This window comes from Pelmatolapia mariae, linkage group LG3_W, assembly GCF_036321145.2.
Source record: "Pelmatolapia mariae isolate MD_Pm_ZW linkage group LG3_W, Pm_UMD_F_2, whole genome shotgun sequence".
Classification (NCBI taxonomy): domain Eukaryota; kingdom Metazoa; phylum Chordata; class Actinopteri; order Cichliformes; family Cichlidae; genus Pelmatolapia; species Pelmatolapia mariae.
In genome coordinates, this window is record NC_086229.1 from 28,255,867 (window position 1) to 28,277,234 (window position 21,368).

At 38.2% G+C, this 21,368-nt stretch overlaps 2 protein-coding genes across 2 annotated transcripts in view; one reads left to right on the forward strand and one right to left on the reverse strand.

Annotated features, from left to right (window-relative positions):
- Positions 1 to 21,368, forward strand: part of LOC134624309 (nucleotide-binding oligomerization domain-containing protein 2-like) — a 1,192,597-nt gene that overhangs the window by 874,870 nt on the left and 296,359 nt on the right. The gene's annotated exons all lie outside the window — the stretch shown is intronic.
- On the reverse strand, positions 13,358 to 17,985 carry LOC135932504 (serine protease 48-like). The gene is made up of 5 exons (XM_065469991.1): positions 17,928 to 17,985; positions 16,556 to 16,718; positions 15,920 to 16,185; positions 15,699 to 15,838; positions 13,358 to 13,576 (listed from the first exon to the last, which is right to left on the reverse strand). Exons 1-5 carry the CDS (start codon positions 17,983 to 17,985, stop codon positions 13,358 to 13,360), a joined length of 846 nt encoding a protein of 281 aa, XP_065326063.1.

Below are 21,368 nucleotides of genomic sequence, written 5' to 3' on the forward strand. Positions count from 1 at the left end.
GAGCAAAATATGGGTGTGTGTGGTTGAAGGATGTGTTTGTGCGTGCGCGCGTGCACGCGCGGGGGTGGGGGGGCGCGAACATTTTTCTTGTAAAACAAGGGGGGCCCAGCAAAAAAAGTTTGGGAACCACTGCGCTAACGGATGAGACACACCTGGAATAACTGACTGAAGGCTGGACAGTCCTTATCCCCAAGGATCCCCTTAAGTGACCGGTCTCATCCTACCAGCAGATAACCTGCCTCAGTACCACATGAAAGCTCCTGTCAGACATCACAGAGGCTAAGATATTCATGTGAGGCTGTGTGGCAGGCAGGAAGCGGACCTAAATGCAGACACTCGTGCACAGAAAACAAAAATTAAAAAATTAGAACGGAAGGCAAAGTAAAAGAGACCTAAAACCTGGGAACTAAGAATAAACCCAAGCAGAACACAATAAAGAGAAGCAAAAGCATGAATAACAATAATCAAAGAATATAAATAAACCAACAAACACAAAACCCTGGGTCACAGAGCCAGGACCGTGACAAAGACAAACAGGCACATGGGTCAATACATGAGCACACAAGGTAAATGGCAGCAATACCAGAGGGTAACAAACCCCATCAGTCACTGATAGACAGACTCAAAACTGTAAGTCCATCCCACGACTCAACGGCCCCACAACACCCAAACATGGATCCTACAGTACTTAGACCTGTTTCAACAGGGACCTTAGAGCCTTTATCAGGCGTCACAAGCACATGTTGCATTTACCAGGGACAGCTGCATATATCTACTGAGGTACAATGTATATGTATAACCCACGGTAATTAGTTCATACGTAATACTGAGTAGTACGTGAGACACAGAGTGGAATTTGTGCTGTCACTAGTATTAGATTATGCTCCGAATAATCGTAAATGTTGACTCTGGTAGCTGATGGCTCTTAAAGACTTTGTTCTTCATGTCTCTCTCTGATGACATCTCTAATCTTTAAATCATGTGAGGGAATCAAAGACGTGTGTGTCTGGATCATGTGACGTTATGTGTTTGTCTTCATCAGCTCAACTTGTCAGTAACCCAAGGCAGACAAGGCTTCACTGGCCGTTTGGAAAAAGATGACTCCTTTCCTTCGGTGGGACATCGAAGAGTTTGAGGGTTCTGTTGGTCCAAATGAAGAACGAGGAGCTGATGGATGAGGAGGAGATGATGAAGCACAACCATTCAATCTGACAGGATCATGTATGTTTCTGCTGCTCAGTGAAGCTCAGTGATGGTCTGAGAACACGAGCTTGAAGATGTTTGTTCTTCCTTTTCTAACAGCTAACTAATGAGCCTCAGTGAGATGTTCTAGCTGGAACATGTTCCACACAACAGGTTCCCTGTAACGTTATGTCTGCAGACTGAGATTAAGCGTACAGAGTGTGAGAGGAAACCTGTTCACCAGTCTGACAGTAAAGATTCATTCAAACATTCACACCAGGCTGAGACTGAGTGGACACTTCACAATTAAAATATGTGCTCTGTGTTTAGTCTGATACAAGAATTCATCAGTTTACAAAATAACCTCTCAGGATCTGTTATTGATGCTCATCAGATACAAACTTTAGGCCCGGGTTATCTCACTGAGGTCTGAGCGATTGTCCAGGAATTCTGATGCCATTTTCAAAAGAAATGATTGGTCAGGAGGAGGTGACTGTGAGAAAACTCAGCTCAGAGTTATTGCACCTGCTGTCTGGAACAGGACCCAGATGTTTCTCTAACATTATAACCTCATAATGATGAAAATGCAGAGCATGTTGTTCCTCAGACCAACGCTGCAGACTGTCAGGAACCATCAGAGCTTCAGAAAAGATCAGCTTTTGACTTTTAACAAACTGCAGCGAAGAAAATTATGCTGTCATGATTAAATAGGAAGTGGTCCCAAGGGACAGCGGACTGAAACGTGATGAATAGAAACTGACTTGTATATATGCAGCAGCAAATCCACAACAAAGGTTTGAAAACTGATGATCAAAAATCCAAACTACAGCAGCAACAACAGAATCAGTACCAAACAGTTCAGCCTGACAAAGAATTGAGAGGAAAATGACACAGGTGAACAGGATCAAACTAATGAGTCACAGGGGAACTAAACACAATGCACAAACTACACAGGCTATGAAATCAAACACATTAGTGTAACAGGAAATGTAACCTCAAAGTATTTTAGTCACAGTGCATTCAGTACATTTGTTTATCTATCTGTGACGATGACTCTGTGTGTGTGCTGCCCCGTGGACCGGCTCACTTTACGGTCTGTTTCATCTTCACATGAAACCTATGTGCTCATGAGTTCTGCTTTTCAATTCTTCCATTGGACATCTTTGAGGAAGGTGATGGTGTCTGAGCTGTTTCTCATCTTCATAATAACAAATTTTGTGAGGGCTTCAGGTCAGGAGATCTGGCCGACCAATCAACAACTGTATTAAGCATTTGGTTTAGTGTGTCTGTGAGCAGCTTTTTAATAAAGATTTTGAATGAAAAGTGGAGTCAGTTTGATTTGTGCACACGAACATCATGAACCCCCGTCTGTGCTCAGAACCTCCAATCAGAGCAGGAGAAACTTCCATTCAGATTATTAAATATTATTTAACATGTCAGAGTGGGGAGAGTGGGCTGTTACTGTGAACACAGAACACTTTTTCAGTCACACCATGGCTGGATTGAAGGTTTCTAATGAGGACGACTGACAAACGGCATCAGGGGAGCAGAGCTGCAGTGAGGAAACATGGACACTAGGTGGCAGCAGAGTGTGAGCTCACTGTCCAGAAGACTACAGAGCTGCTCACGGACCTGAGGAGGTCCAGGTGCTTCAGCCACTCACACAAACACATCAGCAGGGTTAAACAAGTGGCTAAATTTTCCAAGGACAATGCTGTTAAATCCTGGTGATTGTTCTTCACTTCGCTGCTTTACTTGTTTCATGGTCCTGCAGATGTGTTACATACCTAAAGATTTTCACCGTGGGCACACTTACATGTTTCAGATCACACAATTTGAAGATTATGTAAAGATAAAATACGCTTTGTAAGTAATTTGTTTAGTTATAGAGAAATTACTATATTTTATTGTCACAAGAAGTGATAATGTAAAAAAATGTTTTGGTTCCACACTTCCTGCTGTGCCTAGCGTGTTGTCACCAGCCATTTGAAGGAAAAAGAAAAGGCTGACGCTGTCTTGATTAGCAGCAGAAACTTCCTTGGTTACGAAAGCAAAACTTCATAAAAGTTGGGAAAAAGTGTTCAGAAGTTTTTCACTACCATCTCAATAGTGAGGTGAATGATAGGCAGAGCTCACGCAATCAGCAGAGGTGGAAGCTACTGGTGATCCACGTGTCTCGGTAAGCTAGCTAACTTCTATGTTCAACGATCACACTGAGAGTAATTACATTTTGCACTCATGTTTTTTCTTTGTGGGTTGCAGATGTTACTTCTACTCTATAAAACTAACTGAACAAACTGAAATATAAGGTTGCAAACTAACAAAATACCTTCAAAGGGCAACACATCTTATTTTATTTTGTAAAGGACCTGGTTGTTATTTTTCTAATTAAGCTGTTACTATTTGAAAACTAAAGTCACAGTTAACTGAAATTTCTGTGTGTTATGATTATTCACACTTATGTCCAGCTCCACCCCGAAACTAGAGTGAGGTGTACTCACGCAGGAGTGGGTAACACATGGATGAACCTTTTGAACCCAAGTGTGCTCACGCACACGGGTGTACACACGGGTGCTCATAAACACAAACTTTATTTTCCTTGGCTGCTACCTTAAAGCATATTTTGCACTGTCGGTTTAGTATTTACAGTTGCTTACGCATATCTAGGTTGTTGATATGATCTCTGTATTGCGTTGTTCTCGTTGTTTGTTTTCTTTTTTCGTCTTTTAACAGGTGAGCCAACATATTTTCTCAGTGTCTTCTCTTCTCTTACCCTTCCCCTCTTTGTCCATTTGTTTCTCTTTGTCCATTTCTGTCTAAATGTCTGTCCAATTCGTAATAACTTAAAATAAAATAAATAACTCAACAATAACAACATAGATCAAACAAGCGGACCAATATGGCATTGCCATATTATCATAGTAACAAGTTCAATTCTCACCTGGGGATGGACTTGAACATGAACCAGCATTACCCTTACAAGAAAGCTTCAGGCATTTGTTTGTCTTGTGCTTGAGTGGAGTGAAGGAATGCATTTACAGCAATACTGTGAAAAAGGTGAAGTCAGATTTCCCACACAACTTCAAAGCAGACTGTAACAATCATCTGGTAGGTGGGAAGAAAGCTGCTGACAGAGTGATGGGTCAGCTTGCAGTCCACTCTCAACCTCGTCACTTTTTGTTACAACCTGATGGCAGCATCACATTCACCTCTGCTTAGAAATACGGATTTCCCTTGATTCACCTGCTGCCTGCCTACTAGCCGCGGGCATTGATACAGTAAAACAGTATTAGCCTTTTTTTAAAAATACAAAGTAATAGTTGTTGTTTTGTTTTTTTACTTTTTATATTACTTTTCCATAACAAGAAAAATATAACAAAAATATAAATGGAACAACTTGGGGCGCTGTTCAAAACATCTTATTATTATATAGCCATATAGACTGGATTAAATAACAGAGTCTTCAAGCCTTTGCTTGTATTTATACCATTTAGTTCAATGTTGTAGAACACTTTTTGTGGGCAGACATTTGTGCGCATTTGCAAAAATTTTAACAATACCAATATCAGGGCAGGAGGCACCTTTTATTTCTGCATTATAAAACTGACATACCTGCGGATATCAAAACACATCTGTATTTTCCAGGTTGAATTCTGTTCTCAGTTTTTTAATTGATTTAAAAGTGTCTCCTTCCAGTCTGTCATGTGTTTTATTTCTGCTTTTTTTATTATCAAGCTTGTGTTGTCATGTCTACATCTCTCTGTGTTTAATGTTTTAGTCTTGTGTTTCTATGATAAATTTATTTAGTTTTAGTTTCCCTCTGTGCCGTCTTTATGTTCCTTTGTGTCAGCTGTGTCTCCCCAGGTGTTTCCACTTCCCTCCCTTCTCTGTATTTAGTCTGTTTTCATTCAGTCTTTGGCTACATCCACAGGTACACGGGGATTTCTAAACACGCAGATTTTTCTATGCATTTGCACTTGCACCACACGTAAAAAGCATTTTTGATTACTGAACCAGTCATGGGAATAACGGCGTTACAAGTAACGGTGTTACTCTTTTCAGTAACAAGTAATCTAACTAATAACTATTTTTATTGTTGCAATGCTGTTACCATTACTAGCAAGAAAATGCAGTGCGGTCGCGTTTCTATTTTTCAACAAACAGACGGTTGAAGCTGTCTTCATCTTTCATTTGATATCAGTTGCATTGAATATATAGAACGTGTATATATATATATTTATATACATATATATTAGGGGTGCAACGATACTCGTATCGATATTGAACCGTTCGATACAGTGTTTTCGGTTCGGTCCGCATGTGTATCGAACAATACAACATTTTTAATTTATTTTATCAACTTTTCTTCTGACGATGCTGTGTTGAGAGCTCATGGATCTGCGTTCGACTACTCCGCCTAGGCTGCACTGTCGAGCGCAGATCCACTGAGCGCAGCGCAAGCTAGCAAGACAGAAGCTAAGCTCATTGCAACATGGCAAATTGAACCTCCCCCGCCCGCATTCAGATCTGGCGTTTGGAACTATCTTGGTCTTCATGTGAAGTATGACCCGGAAGGTAAGCGTGTCATGGACAAAAGTGAAACAGTACGTCGGATGTGCCACGCAATGCTCAATTACATGGGTGGGAACTACTGCGTTAGCACAGTTTGCTCGTTTACGTGTTGACTCCATCCAGCCCCAAGCACGGGTCGATCCGCGGTAGCTCGTTAACGGAGATTTGCCGTGTTGTGGTGTTAACGCTGACAGCACTAGTGGGAACACAATGAATATGACTGCACATTTACGCCGACATCATCCTAGTGCAAACACATGTGGAAGCAGACAAAAACAACAAGCACACATGCTACAAACTTTACCCGAGTCATTTAGACAGCTGTTACCACATGATTCTCCTTATGGGGACCTGATATGTTTAATATGCTGCGGAGAATATACCCCAGAAGAAGGCTATAGTATAGCTTTTATTTTGAAAAGAGCCATTTCTCTATAATAAACTCTCTTTTCCAAAGATGAGGGATTTCTCGTTCAGATAGATTTATTTTTTTATTACTTTGTTGTTTCAGCAACATTAAATTTAAAAACTGTACTTTTGAGTTAAAATATATATTTATAATTTTAATAAATGACAAATTTATGACAAAGAAGCATGAACATTTTTTGTATCGAAAAAATATTGAACCGTGACACCAAAGTATCGAACCGAACCGAACCGTGAATTTTGTGTATCGTTGCACCCCTAATAAATATATATATATATATATATATATATATATATATATATATATATATATATACTGTATATATATATATATATATTATTATTATTATTTTTTTCTTAGTAGATTATCATCTCTTCTCACCTCATCTGTGGGAATGTATATATATATATATATGTATACGTTATGGAATGCCGTTTAGGAAAATATTATATATATATATTACAATCAAAGTCTGAATATATAGAATGAAACTTGAATATATAGAATGATCGTCTGAATATATAGAATTCAGAATATAGAATATCAGTTGCATTGAATATATAGAATGATCTTCTGAATATATAAAATGAAACTTGAATATATTGAATGAAACTTGAATATATAGAATGATCTTCTGAATATATAGAATGAAACTTGACATCACGGAGGCGCTTGCGCCATCTAGTGTTTTCCTTGTTTGTTCCTGCGAGGAATGGCACTATGAGCCAGTCCGCACGGAGTCTTGTGGCTCACATTCTAAGTAATGAGGAGCTAATAGACACCCTGGTAAATGAATGTTCTGGCCAACCTAATATTAGTACCAGTGTACCGCATCGTACTACTGATGAAGAAATTTATTCACTGTTTCAACGTGGAAGACCAAATGCAGTGAACCTCCGCGGTCAGATAGCCCCTGGTTATCCAGCTAACGTTATGGAGAACGTGCCTTCCACATCACAGGAGTGTCCCACAACGGGTCCCATCTACAATCTTAGACCTTTCACTCGAAAGGGCCCAAGGCACAAGAGGTAAGAACAGAACTAAATGCACTGAAATTACTAGTGGAAGGTTAGTAATTGGCAGGTTTCAATTGCTAGACTAAGCTAAGTAAACAAAAATATCACAGTAAAAAACAGTGTGCAATAGACTCACAACGTGTGATTGTGGAGACTAATCTGTGCACAACAGTTAATTTGTTTATTGTGGAAACATGATTTCTATAATATTTAAACTTAAACTGCTTAAACGTAAACTTAATCTGCAAACGTTGTGTAAAAGCAAAGCACATAATTCAGTTGTTACAGTACATAGTTTTCGGCAGTATATAATTTAATGAAACTTTTTTTTTAAAGCAACAAAAAGTACTTCGTCAATTTAAGAACATTTTTATGCGATTGTTAAGTTTCTTCACCCACCCATCCCACTATCTTCCATCATCTATCCATCCATTCATCCATCCGTTCTCTTCCACTTATCCAATTCAGGATTCCAAGAGCCTATCCTAACTACCATGGGGCTAGAGGGTGTTTATTAATGCAAATTGGACATGTGTACAGCATGGTGTATTTTTTTTTTTTTTTTTAAATAAAATGTACTTCACTGAACAGACAAGTGTGAGTATATTACATCCAGAAATGTTTACTTTACCTTTATCCTCCATTAGGTTTCCAGCACAGCTAAGCAGGTCACATTCTGTGGCTCAGTCTTTCACCAAAGAAGTGATTCTCTTGCCAGACCATCTAACTCCACATGTGCCAAGGCGTAACAAAAAAGCTTGGCTTTTTGAAAATGGACATATAAAATCTGCACTGGAGTTTAGCTGTGATTGGGACTCAGACAAAGTAATGCAGGCAATAAGGACTGCCTTCCAGCAAGTTGTTGAAGGATGCAGGTAAGCTTTAGATCCTTTTTCATAAAAAGATTTTTTTTGTTACTTAGATTATTATACTATTAAAGGTCAACTTTGGGTATTTCCAAAAAGGATCTATGAGCACTGATCAGATTGGACTGGATTAATATCTTTTAGAGTTAACAAAAATTAAACCTTTTAATGTACTGTATTGTATTGTAGTCTGTTATCATTAACAAAACTTTCATATACACTGTTTTCTTCCTCCCCTAGGCTACAGATTTTGCTGGCATGCCACACCAAACTAGTTGAGCCATCACTTACTTCCAAACAGACTTTGAATGGAGACCTTGTAAGAAAAAACTGTGTCATCAGAAGTCAATTTATGTCAGACCTGACCAGGTTTTTTTTTTTTTTTACGTGAGGACAATGAATCAGTAAGTAATCCTGAGCATTTCAGCAAATGTATGTATGTCCATAAAATGAGAGTGAGAAAGGCAAAGATGGATTTTAAACTCCCTTAAACATTGTCACTTGTATTATGTTTTAATACATAATACATAAACATAATATTAATATTTATTATGCCATTTTATTGAGTAGCAATACAAGCAGGCAGGATTTCACAGAAACGTTGAATTCTGACAAATGCGGTAAATATTCCTATCTAAAAGTAGGTCTAAATAAACTGGAAACCATGGTGCATTTATAAGTATATAAAAGATATATCTCCAAGAGATGTAACACTAGAAATTACAAATAAATAACATGCTAAATTTGGGTAAAATTAAGGGATAAAAAGGTACTAATTACTAACTATACAACACTATAATCATAGCTGTACAATACTAACTGTACAATAAACAAAGACAGGACAGAGACAATACAAAGTGGATTGTGCAGTAGGTATAGAATACCAAGTACCAATGCAAGTGCTGAGTTTACAAGGAACATTGTACCCAAATGTGATTTCAGTTTCACTTCAGTGTATTAAAAGCGTAGATAAATGTATTATTACCAATCCTGTTTACTGAGTACAAATAATAGACTATTTCTGCGTCCAACTAAGCTTAAATTGTTGTGGTCTTCACTAACTTCTTTTTTCAACATTATGGTTTCACTGTATAGATTAAATGCTAATTAGCTTCATGTGTGACTTCCAAAGTACAGCTTACTTTTCAAAATATGCATGTTTTACTTTTGCATTAATCTTTTGGTATTTTAATGTATCAGTATACCAATAATCTTAGTTAGAATCTCATTTTGATTTTATATCTTATAGTTGAAAATGATGTCTCTTTGGAAGATTTGCCCTGGGTTTTCTCCAAAGCCAAGCCTTGAGTTCATCACTAACTGCAGATTTCCAGTGACCAATACTTGTGAAAATATCCTTCCTATCCCAGTTCATGTAGTGTACACTACTTTCAAATCAGACATGGATTTTGCAATACAGAATTCACCAGGATTTGGAAGAGCATGATGTGTATTCTCAAGGATTGTAGAAATGATGAAGATTTTGTTTTTCTATTTTGCATATGCATGTTTAATTTTCTTGTTTCTTGTTAATATTGTTAACCCAGCGTCAGATTCTCAACCTGTCCAGGGTGTACACTCTGCCTCTCATCCTGTGGCAGCTGGAATAGGCTAGCAACACAGATAAAAAATAAGCAGAAGAGAATGGATGGATGCATTTGGTTTCAGTTTATACATATGAGGCATATTTTGTTTTTGGATTGTAGTTTATCTGTTTTCCTGCCTATATGGCATGTTCTGTCTCTGTTCTCTGATATGACCCATAGTAACATTAGATTATTTAGTACCCCTGCAGTGAGCAAAAGAATATGCTGCAACCTCACTGTTACATAGAGTTCAATTTTCTCCAATGTTTCCTGTGTCCAGCTATTCCACACAATGCAAAATGTCAGTGGTAATGTCATAACCTACAGGTTTACCAGCCATGTTTTGTATTTCAGATACCTTTGTTTATTTTTTAAATACTATAGCTACATGTGGTCATTGAAAGATCTGCCACCTAGAGCAACTTTTCTTTACATTTTCAAATGAGATGAGTTAAGCTTTATTTCAGTGTCCCATTTGAACATTTATGCTCTACATTGAAATTCATATTAATTTTCACTTGATTTCTAGCTTAACTCACAGCTTTAAATAATAGTGTATGTTGAATATCTCCAACACTGCCAGCAAGTTGTCTAAATGTGACAGACATGAAATATATAATAATATATAGCTGAAATATGAACATTATATCATCATCACACTATATGACATTGCATTCTTATCAAATAATGGTGCTACTACTACTACTACTAATAATAATGATAATAACTGTTAAACATAACCTGGTTTACATTCTTTAGACAATGTTTAAGGAATTTGTTTACTTGATTAGGCAGGCTAATTGTATTTTGTTTGTTTTTTACCTTTCTTTTCTTTTCTTTTTTTTTTTTTAAGGTCAGTGTTGCCCTGTTACTACAGAATACTCTTTTCTTCCTCTGGGTACTGGAAAATACACAAATAAAGTGTTCTGTGTTCCTACCTTTTATGTGTCTTTTTTTTCCAAATATCAGCCTGTAAGAGTTTAAATACAAACATTTCTCTGTTTGATAGTTAAAAATGTATAACAGATATTTTATTTAATAAAAGAATCACAATTCGTGTTTAATAACAGATAAATTAGTACATCATACCATGATATGTAACATATAATGTGACATTTTTTTACTGTGACAAGTATGGTTTGCCGTGAAAGAAAAGTATATTTTAAGCACTTTATTTGACTACTTTTAAGATTTAAATGGCACAAAGGAATATGAAGATAAAACCAGTCTTATCAACCTTTACCTAAATAATAGCCTTGGAACTTTTTCAATATTGTGATATTTCACAATTTTTTAGTGTCTGGCACCAAAAAACCCCCCACTAATGAACACAACCAAATTTACTAATAACCGAAGCATCTGGCATGTATATTCAGAGATCATTCTATATATTCAGGTTTCATTCTATATATTCAGAAGATCATTCTATATATTCAGGTTTCATTCTATATATTCAAGTTTCATTCTATATATTCACGTTTCGTTCTATATATTCAGAAGATCATTCCATATATTCAAGTTTCATTCTATATATTCAGACTTTGATTGAAATATATATATAATATTTTCCTAAACGGCATTCCAACTGATATAAAATGCAAGATGAAGACAGCTTCAACCGTCTGTTTTTGTTGAAAAATAGTAACGCGATGACCTTTATTTCAGATCAGTTTCTTTTGCTGAAGACTTTTCCGCCTCCTCCAACTTGTGCCGAGGGCCATTGTCACCTCTTTAGCCCAGCTCTTTAGCTGGATAATCGTTAACTCCGCCTCATTCATCCACTAAAATAAACTCTGTATGTCCCTGGCAATGTTGCCCAACGTGCTGTTTATTTCATCTACAACTTTGTTCAGCTTGTCATTGCACAGTTAGTGGAAAACAATCCAAAATAATGAGTTGAGAAAGGATCTCCAAGGAGAAGGTGGGAGAGTTTCTCCCCAATGTGACAAATTGCTCCATTGGCTAAAGCGGAAGTCAGATTTAATTAGTGTTACTGCATGTTATGTTAAGAACACCCATGGTGTTCATCAAAATCACTAGAAACATGCATTTGACTAATGCATATTTTGCTGCAATCAGCCTCACAGTGTTAATCTGTTCTCTTTACATACCTCTAGCTCTCTTCTTTCCTGTGTCATTATCACCTTTGTCCACCATGACCCTGCAGAGTCTGACGGAGAATTATACATGTTGACCGTAAGCAGTGCCTTTTGCATGAGAAGAGGCAAAGGCCCGAAGTCTTAGTTGCATTATCATTTTTCCTAACAGAGCTGTGTGCACTGTGTCCAAGACTTTGTATTTTAAAACGTTCATTCTGGGAAAAGTAAAACTATAATTTCCACGTTGTACTCAGCTTCTCCGAAACAGTTTTTTTCCATAGAGGTACCACTGGCAGTCAAATAAAACAAGTCCAACAACATTAATTGTTTTTATTGACATTCCCACAGATGAGGTGAGAAGAGATGATAATCTACTAAGAAAAATACAGGCTTACACAAACTGCCAACCCGCAGCATCTGCTGCCAAATATGTCTCTGACCATGGGCAGTTCTGGAATATTACCATGGAATATTAGAGCCTGCATTTGGGTGTATACACATGTTCAGTTCAGTGAATGTAAATTGTATATTTAAATGAACTTAAATGTTGTGCCACAGTATCTTATTAGAGATTATTATCACCTGAGTTGCAAAGCATTGTAAAACAGTTGCCCGTGATTGGACTTTATATAACGTGTCAGTAAAAAAAATATCTTTAATCTTCTTTTATGTTTAGATGTGTTTTTGCATATATGCCCTGTGTGTGTGCTTGCGTGCGTGCGTGCGTAAAGAATGAGATATGTTCACTTCATGACCTTTATTTGGCCTTAGAATTAAACATTTTGACAAAAGGTCACACAAGTAAAAAAAAATAAATAAATAAAAAAATGTAATTTGCTCCAATAACAGAAAAATGTTTAATTTCCATGTATTTCGATGAGTGCCCTTTAATCTACGCAGGGAGGTGTGTGTTTGCCCTGCATTTCTTTCGCTGATGGTTGGTCATTAGTGGACATGTTTGCTTTTGTAATCTTCTAATGTATTGATGCTCTCTTTGGCAGTAACTTCAATTTTGACTCAGACATTTTGACTCTATGGGGGATCATGTTTTAATAGATAACATCATGTTACATTAAACAAGATGCTGAAAATTGAAACCATAAATGCGTCAGGTCACGGAGCAAATCATCAGCAGTGTCATCTTCCTATTATCTCCTGTATAATATGAACCACCGGCTGCTGGCGACTAGAAAGAACACATTTATCCCAACTTCAACTGTTAACAATGTGTGAAGCATTTCGTGCTGGTTCTACTTCAATTTAAAGTGTGAAAAAAAATATAACTCAAGAAATATATATATATGATTATTTAAGTATTAAACATAAAAAAAAAAATCAAAAGACTATTTGAAAATATTTTAATTAATTGGCATATGATTTTCAGTAAACAACACAAAATTTAATTAAAAATAAGCAAGTTGCAAAAAAAAAAAAAAAAACCCTCCTGATGTCCCTAAATAAAGTGGAATAAAGGTTCTTAAAGTTGTGAAGTAATATGTCAGGCAGAGTTCTTCATGTTTGTACTTGAACCTGAGTAAATGTAAACACATGGAGCAACACAACGAGAACACAGTGAAGCGGATCAGGTTTTCACCACTGCAACACACCGTCACATATCGGGGGCAGTAGTGGGTGGTGATGAACCATCTGGGGAGGTGAAGGTAACAAAACCTGGTGTTGTCCCTGTAACTGTGTCGCTGATCCATTTCTGGTACTGGGACACACGAGTGAACACTGAAGGAAATGCACCACATGCACTGACACTCAGAACTCCACTCTGGAACCAGACTGATCCGCTTTTGGTCATGAGTGGTGCTCCATAAGTAAACTGTGGAAAGACATTGATGAAAGTTATTACAACAGACGTGACAGACTCTTAGAGGTCGACCATCAGCAACAGCACCTACTAAACAATGATTTGTGTTGGGTAACGCTTGCTCGTCACAGTATGACACATACTAAATGTCACTTTGTCCAGTTAGCAAACATGAACCACTGTGAATCCATTTCAGCTGCTTTGGAGCCCGTCAAAGTGACAACAGGTGCACTGTTAACATGAAATGGGCAGTTACACAAGAAGAGCTGCAGGGCTGTATTCTGTTCTCTAACAAACCACTGAGGCCTTCATAGAGCAGGTGTAGGTGACTAATTTACACACAAGTGAACTCTATTATCTAATTAGGTCACTTCTGAAGGCAATTGACTGCACTTCATTTTCTTTTGAGGCATCAGAATAAAAGGGTCTTTAATACAAAGGCATGTCACGCCTTTCAGATTTCCATTTGTTTAATATTATGAAAAAAACCCCACCCTATATCATTTTCATACCACCTCACAATTATGTGCTACTTTGTGTTGGTCTGTGGCAGAAAATCTAAAAAACCCCATTTAAGTTCGTAGTTGTAAGGTTTCAAAATGTGTAGAAGTTTGCTTTATAAAAGCACTGATCCCAAACCAGACGTGGAGGTCATTTCTGAGACTTGTAGAACTTAATTTTTCATTTAGCCTATTGTGTGCTGGGTTGTTACTTCTTCAGACCTCTGTTTGAATTATGATTATGTCCTTCATTTTTTTTCTGTAAGGCTAAAACTCAGTATTTTCTTTAGATTTTAGATTTCTTAAGAATCTTTTGACTTCTTTAAACTCATATTGTGCAAAAGTCATTCTAGTAACGATGATCAATTAACCATCTGCATCTTCCTTCTTCTAAGCTCGCAGCGCTGGAGCAACACATCCAACATGAGTAAATTAAACTTCATTCTTATGATTTGCATCACCCCTCTAAGCAGAAGGTGATCTTCTTCATTCAGGTTTGGCAGTAAGTTATGTTCTGTTTGAGTAACCAGAAAAACTGGTGAAACTCGCCTCAAGTCTCTGCTATTCATAGGGGCGATCGTGGCTCAAGAGTTGGGAGTTCGCCTTGTAATCGGAAGATTGGCGGTTCGAGACCTGGCTTGGACAGTCTCGGTCATTGTGTCCTTGGGCAAGACACTTCACCCGTTGCCTACTGGTGGTGGTCAGAGGGCCCGGTGGCGCCAGTGTCCGGCAGCCTCGCCTCTGTTAGTGCGCCCCAGGGTGGCTGTGGCTACAATGTAGCTTGCCATCACCAGTGTGTGAATGTGTGCGTGTATGGGTGGATGACTGGATGTGTAAAATGCTTTGGGGTCCTTAGGGACTAGCAAAGCGCTATATAAATGCAGGCCATTTACCATTCACTCATAACGAACTCTAGACACAGTCTCTCGTCTGCAGAGTCTTCTTTACAAAAGTGTTAACTGTGCACTCAGCAATCGCTTAAAACTCATTTGTTTAGAAATCAGCGCGGTCATGCTTTAAACTGACTGAGCAGAGTATTTGCCAAAGCCACTGAACTGTAGTAACCATCAACTAAGTGCTTTCAAGTTTTTCGCTAGCAAGTTACGAATTAGTGAAACATGTCACGTTTAACTGCATAGTTCAACTAAATTCCACAGTGACCTTTTCAGGTAGGTATCGGTTTACCGCAGCTTCAGCTGCTTTTATGTCATTGTTTAATGTAGAACACCATGTTTCTCATAGGGCCATTTATATAAAAGTCTATTCAGCCCAGTATAATGAGCCTTTACATAAAAAAACAAAAACAAGTTCTGTCGTCTATCAGCAGCCCGGTGCAAACATGGCACTTACCTCTTTCATTCTCAGCCTTCACTGCTATTTGTTCTCTGTCAGTCATCATGGGCCCTGAGCCCAAGCTCTGCTTCTCTCCTGGCCTCTGCCAGCTCTCAGCCCTTTCACTGTCTTTTCACCAATAAATCATGTTTATTCTGTCTAATGATCTGTCCTTATTGAAATACAGTCTATGCATACTTTTACACATAAAGCCTGCTTTAGCTGCTCCCTTATTAACACAAGAGGTTGTCACAACAGACAGCTCCACATATTTGTTATTAAAAAATAAAGGTTGTAGTCACCAAGCATGAATCCTTGTCTCCAGCACAGATCATGTTCTCTGTGATCCTGGGATAGCTCCCTTGAAAGATGCCTTTGCACTCATTGTTTCCCATGATTGGTACTTTGGCCTCCTGTGGGGTTTTAGTGAAAGTACCATCACCTAATTGGAGAGAATTTAAATATTAGGCCCCAGAAACACCAACACAATGCTGTAACTGAAATAGATTGTTTTACAACTTACTATTATAACCCAAACCAATGACCCAGCTGCTGGTCTCATTGTTGTAAGTGCTGTTTTCTGAGGCTAAGCAGGTCGGCTGAATGTAGTCTGTGAAATTCACAGGAGCCGACAGCTTCAGAAGACAAATGTCGTTCTTGAGAGTTGCAAAGTCGAATTCAGGATGGCAGATAATCTTCTCCAGAGTCCGATTCACTTCATTTGGATTTGAACCTGACAGGCTGTAGCCTCCCAGGTAGACTGTTGGATCCCAACGTGTCAATGTGTCACTTCACACACACGGACACAAAAAGTTATACACCTTATAATGATCTATGTCACAGGTGTGTTGAATTTCTTTGAGTGTGTGTGCAGAGGTTAAAGTGGTCCTGCTGGCACGTTACATTCATGAGTAAATACTCATAGAATACAATGAAGTTACTTTATAGTTTTAAATTAAATTAATGTGACATCTGGTTTCATTGTTCTGCAGACAACTTTGTACTTTGCAGTTCAGTACTTTAATTTGCTGTTGTCTTTAAATGTTGAAAGAATTGACATCATTGCTGGCTGTGAGAAAGTATTTAAAAACTCTGATATTCATTTAGTCCAGATAAATATTACAGATCCTCAACATATTCTTCAACAAAAATGACTCACAGAGGAATGAAAGATGCAGCTGTCAGCACCCACTGCTCGTTGATTAAGGACGCACCAAACTGAAATCCAACTATAACTACAGCAGCATATGAGGGCCAGCTTCCTGCTGCTGCATCATGACCTCCTGTAATGCTGCTACTGTTCACAGCCCTGCTGTCACATGCTGAGAAAAGAAAAGAGAGCACAGTTAAACAGCGAGTACACAGATGAGTCACCACTTAACCACTCACATTCACGGAGATGTGATGCACAGATAATTCCTCCTCTGTCTCAGTAGACTGGAAGATTTTACCGCACAAAATAATTTCACAGTTTAAAGAAAAACCAAAGGTCAGTACACTCTAACACTGCAACAAATGTGGGGATTACTGTGTATATGTTCTCACTACTGTACAGCTGACAGAAGGAAAGAAAAGGTAAAACCAAGCCTAAAACCTTTAAAAGAACTTGTTCAAACATCTGTTTTCTAATCTTCAGGTGATCATTTAGACCAGCATGGTAAGCATCCAGCGAATAACCTTTTTAAGAAGCTTGAAAAAAGGCAAATGTTTCACCTTCTCTAATCTGAGAGAGGTGAAATGTCTTTAACGAACTTAAAGCTCCTTAGACTACCATGACCTGGATGACTGAGAAACTACACAGAGTTAAACCAGTTGAGTGCAAATATATGTAAGATGAAGAAATGATCACACTCTAAAAGCAAGATTTTATTGTCCACTGTTGTTGAAACATTTAAATATGAACCTGTTTGTTAATCTTAATGTCACGGCTGGGCGGGCTGGTCTGTTTGTACAGCGGACCAAAATGCTGACGTGGACAAAACAATTGAGGTTTAAAGAAAAAGCGAGCCCATTATGGCTGATAGAAAAACGAACGAACAGGAAATAAAGGCAAAAAATTTAAAAGTGACCAAAACACTAGTAAGACAAACTAATAATAATAATAATAATAATAATAATAATAATAATAATAATAATAGAACTTAACAATAATCTCATTGATAAGAAAATACAAAATGAGGCAAAAATGCTGGGTCACAGACAGGACACAAGAAAAAACTGAAATTTGAGTTGACGGAATAATAGTATGTAAGAACATCTGTAACTTTTAGAGACCAACACCAACTCAACGTCCCCTCTGTTATCTTTGACATCGAACTTTTACCTTGTTGTTCCTGATCAAATAATTCACAAACATTCTCACAATTTACTCATATATCAAAATAAACTGATTTATACAGTTACTCTCTTTCCTTGTATCCAGCAACATTTTGTTTAGAATAGTCAACAATTTTCTCTGTAATTACTTCTTCCACCCTGGATAAAACCTCAGTAATAAGAAAATATCAAAAGAAGCTAACTTTTTTTCTCACCTTTGCATAAGAAAATGATCACCACAATGAAACAGCACACAAACTGTTGGAGAGCCATCGTTAACTGCACCCGTTTTGTGACGTCTTAGACTTTAAATATTTAGACAGTATGTTGAGCTGCCCCCATTTCTATAAATGACCAGGGCATTACCAAACCATCCAGTCAGACTTGTTGGACTTTGTGCGTTTTATTTTTCCAGTACGTCAATCCAAATTCCTCAACTGGTTAACAGACCGTAACGAAACTTGATCAATTTGGTTCCACCATTAACGAGATTATGTTTTTGGTAAAGTTTACTTTTATGCCAACTCATTATGAGCACAACTGCATTGTGTATAAATAAAATAATTGTTAACAAAAACAGCTTTATTTAATAATTTAAATCAAAAATCTAAATGTTTAACCCTAACAAACAGCAAACAAAGATATTGGAAATATATTGTTTTATGAAAACTTTTCATTTGTCTGGTTTTGAGTCCTATTACGAACCTGCATGTTCATGTGTTTTGTTTTGTGCAGGTGATGTATCTTTTTAAGTTAATTCAGCTGTGCCAGGGCCCTGCTCTAATTGGTGCGTGGATACACCGCCCCGACGTGACTGGTTCCAGCTGGAGGACCCGCCCATTAAAAGGAGGCTGGAGTTACGGCGGGAGAGGGCCTCGCATTTCTCCTCATGACCCAGCAGTGTTACTGTGGCGGCTGTTGGCTGCAGTGCAGCTTGAAAGTTGTGGAAGAGGAGTGGGTAGGGTTGAGCTGCTTGGTTCTTGGGGGGGGGAGCGAGTGCCTCACTCATGTTATTGCCTAGACCTAGACGGGTCGTAACAGTCCTTTAAAAAGCAAATTTCACTGAAATTATAGAACCAAGCTGTCTTAATTTAAGCTCCATGTCTTGACGTCATGAGCTTCACGTTTACATAAACATGATAATGGTTTTCTAGAAGTCTCTGGGTCAGAGTCCAAACAAATGATCCTAAACCAGACCCTTAGAATCAGTAGAAGACCAAGGAATAATAAAATCAGATAATCAAGGCTACGCAGAGCGTGTTTTGTCTCCATGTCTCTGTGATTCCAGAAAAAGGAGTAGATAGGAGGTCGAGGAAGTGAGCGGAGAGAGGATTGGTAAGGAGACAGCAGGACCGCCACGTCCATGTTGGGAGAAGATAATCTTTGTTATTGTCTCAGTATATAAAGCTGTACTGCCCATTTCAGGGTTATCCTTTCTGTGAGGCAGCCTATTGTATCACGGAAAGATCCCCTTCTCAAATTCCTCCGAAAAACTTTGAACATTAAATGTCCCATCAAACTTCAATTAGTGAAAAAATCCAAACTAAATTTCCTGCTTCTGCTGCAAGATGTGACGATAACCTTTTGCAGACTTGATTCACATGAACACTCTCCAAAATGCAGTTTGCACAACGGGGTAAATACCTGGAAAACAAATCTGCAGAAAACCTAAACTGTGATGAGAAGAATACTGACTGAGTAACATAACCTAATGAACGATGATGAGGACAGTGCTGAGAAAGGCTGTAGATGTCATTGAGCTTCATTTCTATGAATACATAGAAGTACACTGTTTGTGTAATCACTCACATGGGATTTACACAAAACTAAAAGTTAAAAAAAAAAAACTATTGATGTTGGTGATGTTTTTCCAATGTGACTGACTCACAGATGGATACAGTTGCAGGTGAAAGTCTTGCTTTGGTTTGTTTTGATAACAAACTAATATGGAAGTAAATGAAAGCTGCCAACTGATGCACATGGATTATTTCAACCACACCTGTGGAAAAAATCTGGAGTGGCTGGTTCTGCAGATAGGCAACACCGATAAGAAATGTTTGCTTGAAACTTTCAGAGTTCTTCCATGTCACCATTTGGCCGTGGTAACAACATGCAAAACAATGTGCTGTTCTTTCATATCAAAAATCCTTGAAAGAGTAGTTGTCAAACAGCTAACAGATCATCTGCAGAGGAATGGCTTATTTGAAGAGTTTCAGTCAGGTTTCAGAGCTCATCACAGCACAGAAACAGCTTTAGTGAAGGTTACAAATGATCTTCTTATGGCCTCTGACAGTGGACTCATCTCTGTGCTTGTCCTGCTAGACCTTAGTGCAGCGTTTGATACTGTTGACCATAATATTCTATTAGAGCGATTAGAACATGCTGTAGGTATTACAGGTACTGTACTGCAGTGGTTTGTATCATATCTATCTAATAGACTCCAATTTGTACATGTAAATGGAGAGTCCTCTTCACCCACTAAGGTCAATTATGGTGTTCCACAGGGTTCAGTGCTAGGACCAATTCTATTTACATTATACATGCTTCCCCTAGGCAGCATCATTAGAAGACATAGAATAAATTTTCACTGCTATGCAGATGACACGCAGCTCTATCTGTCCATGAAGCCAGGTTACACACACCAATTAGTTAAACTGCAGGAATGTCTTAAAGACATAAAGACCTGGATGGCCGCTAACTTTCTGCTTCTTAATTCAGATAAAACTGAGGTTATTGTACTCGGCCCTGAAAATCTTAGAAATATGGTATCTAACCAGATTCTTACTCTGGATGGCATTACCTTGGCCTCCATTAATGCTGTGAGGAACCTTGGAGTCATTTTTGACCAGGACATGTCCTTCAACGCACATATTAAACAAATATGTAAGACTGATTTCTTCCATTTGCACAACATCTCTAAAATTAGAAATATCCTGTCTCAGAGTGATGCTGAAAAACTAGTTCATGCATTCATTACTTCCAGGCTGGACTACTGTAATTCGTTATTATCAGGATGTCCTAAAAACTCACTGAAAAGTCTTCAGCTAATCCAAAATGCTGCAGCAAGAGTACTGACAGGGACTAGAAAGAGAGAACATATTTCTCCTGTTTTGGCTTCCCTTCATTGGCTTCCTGTTAAATCCAGAATTGAATTCAAAATCCTGCTCCTCACATACAAGGTCTTAAATAATCAGGCCCCATCTTATCTTAATGACCTTGTAGTACCATATCACCCTAGTAGAGCACTTCGCTCTCGCTCTGCAGGCCTACTTGTTGTTCCTAGAGTATTTAAAAGTAGAATGGGAGGCAGAGCCTTCAGTTTTCAGGCCCCTCTTCTGTGGAACCAGCTTCCAGTTTGGATTCGGGAGACAGACAATATCTCTACTTTCAAGATTAGGCTTAAAACTTTCCTTTTTGCTAAAGCATATAGTTAGGGCTGGACCAGGTGACCCTGAATCCTCCCTTAGTTATGCTGCAATAGACGTAGGCTGCCGGGGATTCCCATGATGCATTGAGTTTTCCTTTCCAGTCACCTTTCTCACTCACTATGTGTTAATAGACCTCTCTGCATCGAATCATGTCTGTTATTAATCTCTGTCTCTCTTCCACAGCATGTCTTTATCCTGTTTTCCTTCTTTCACCCCAACCGGTCGCAG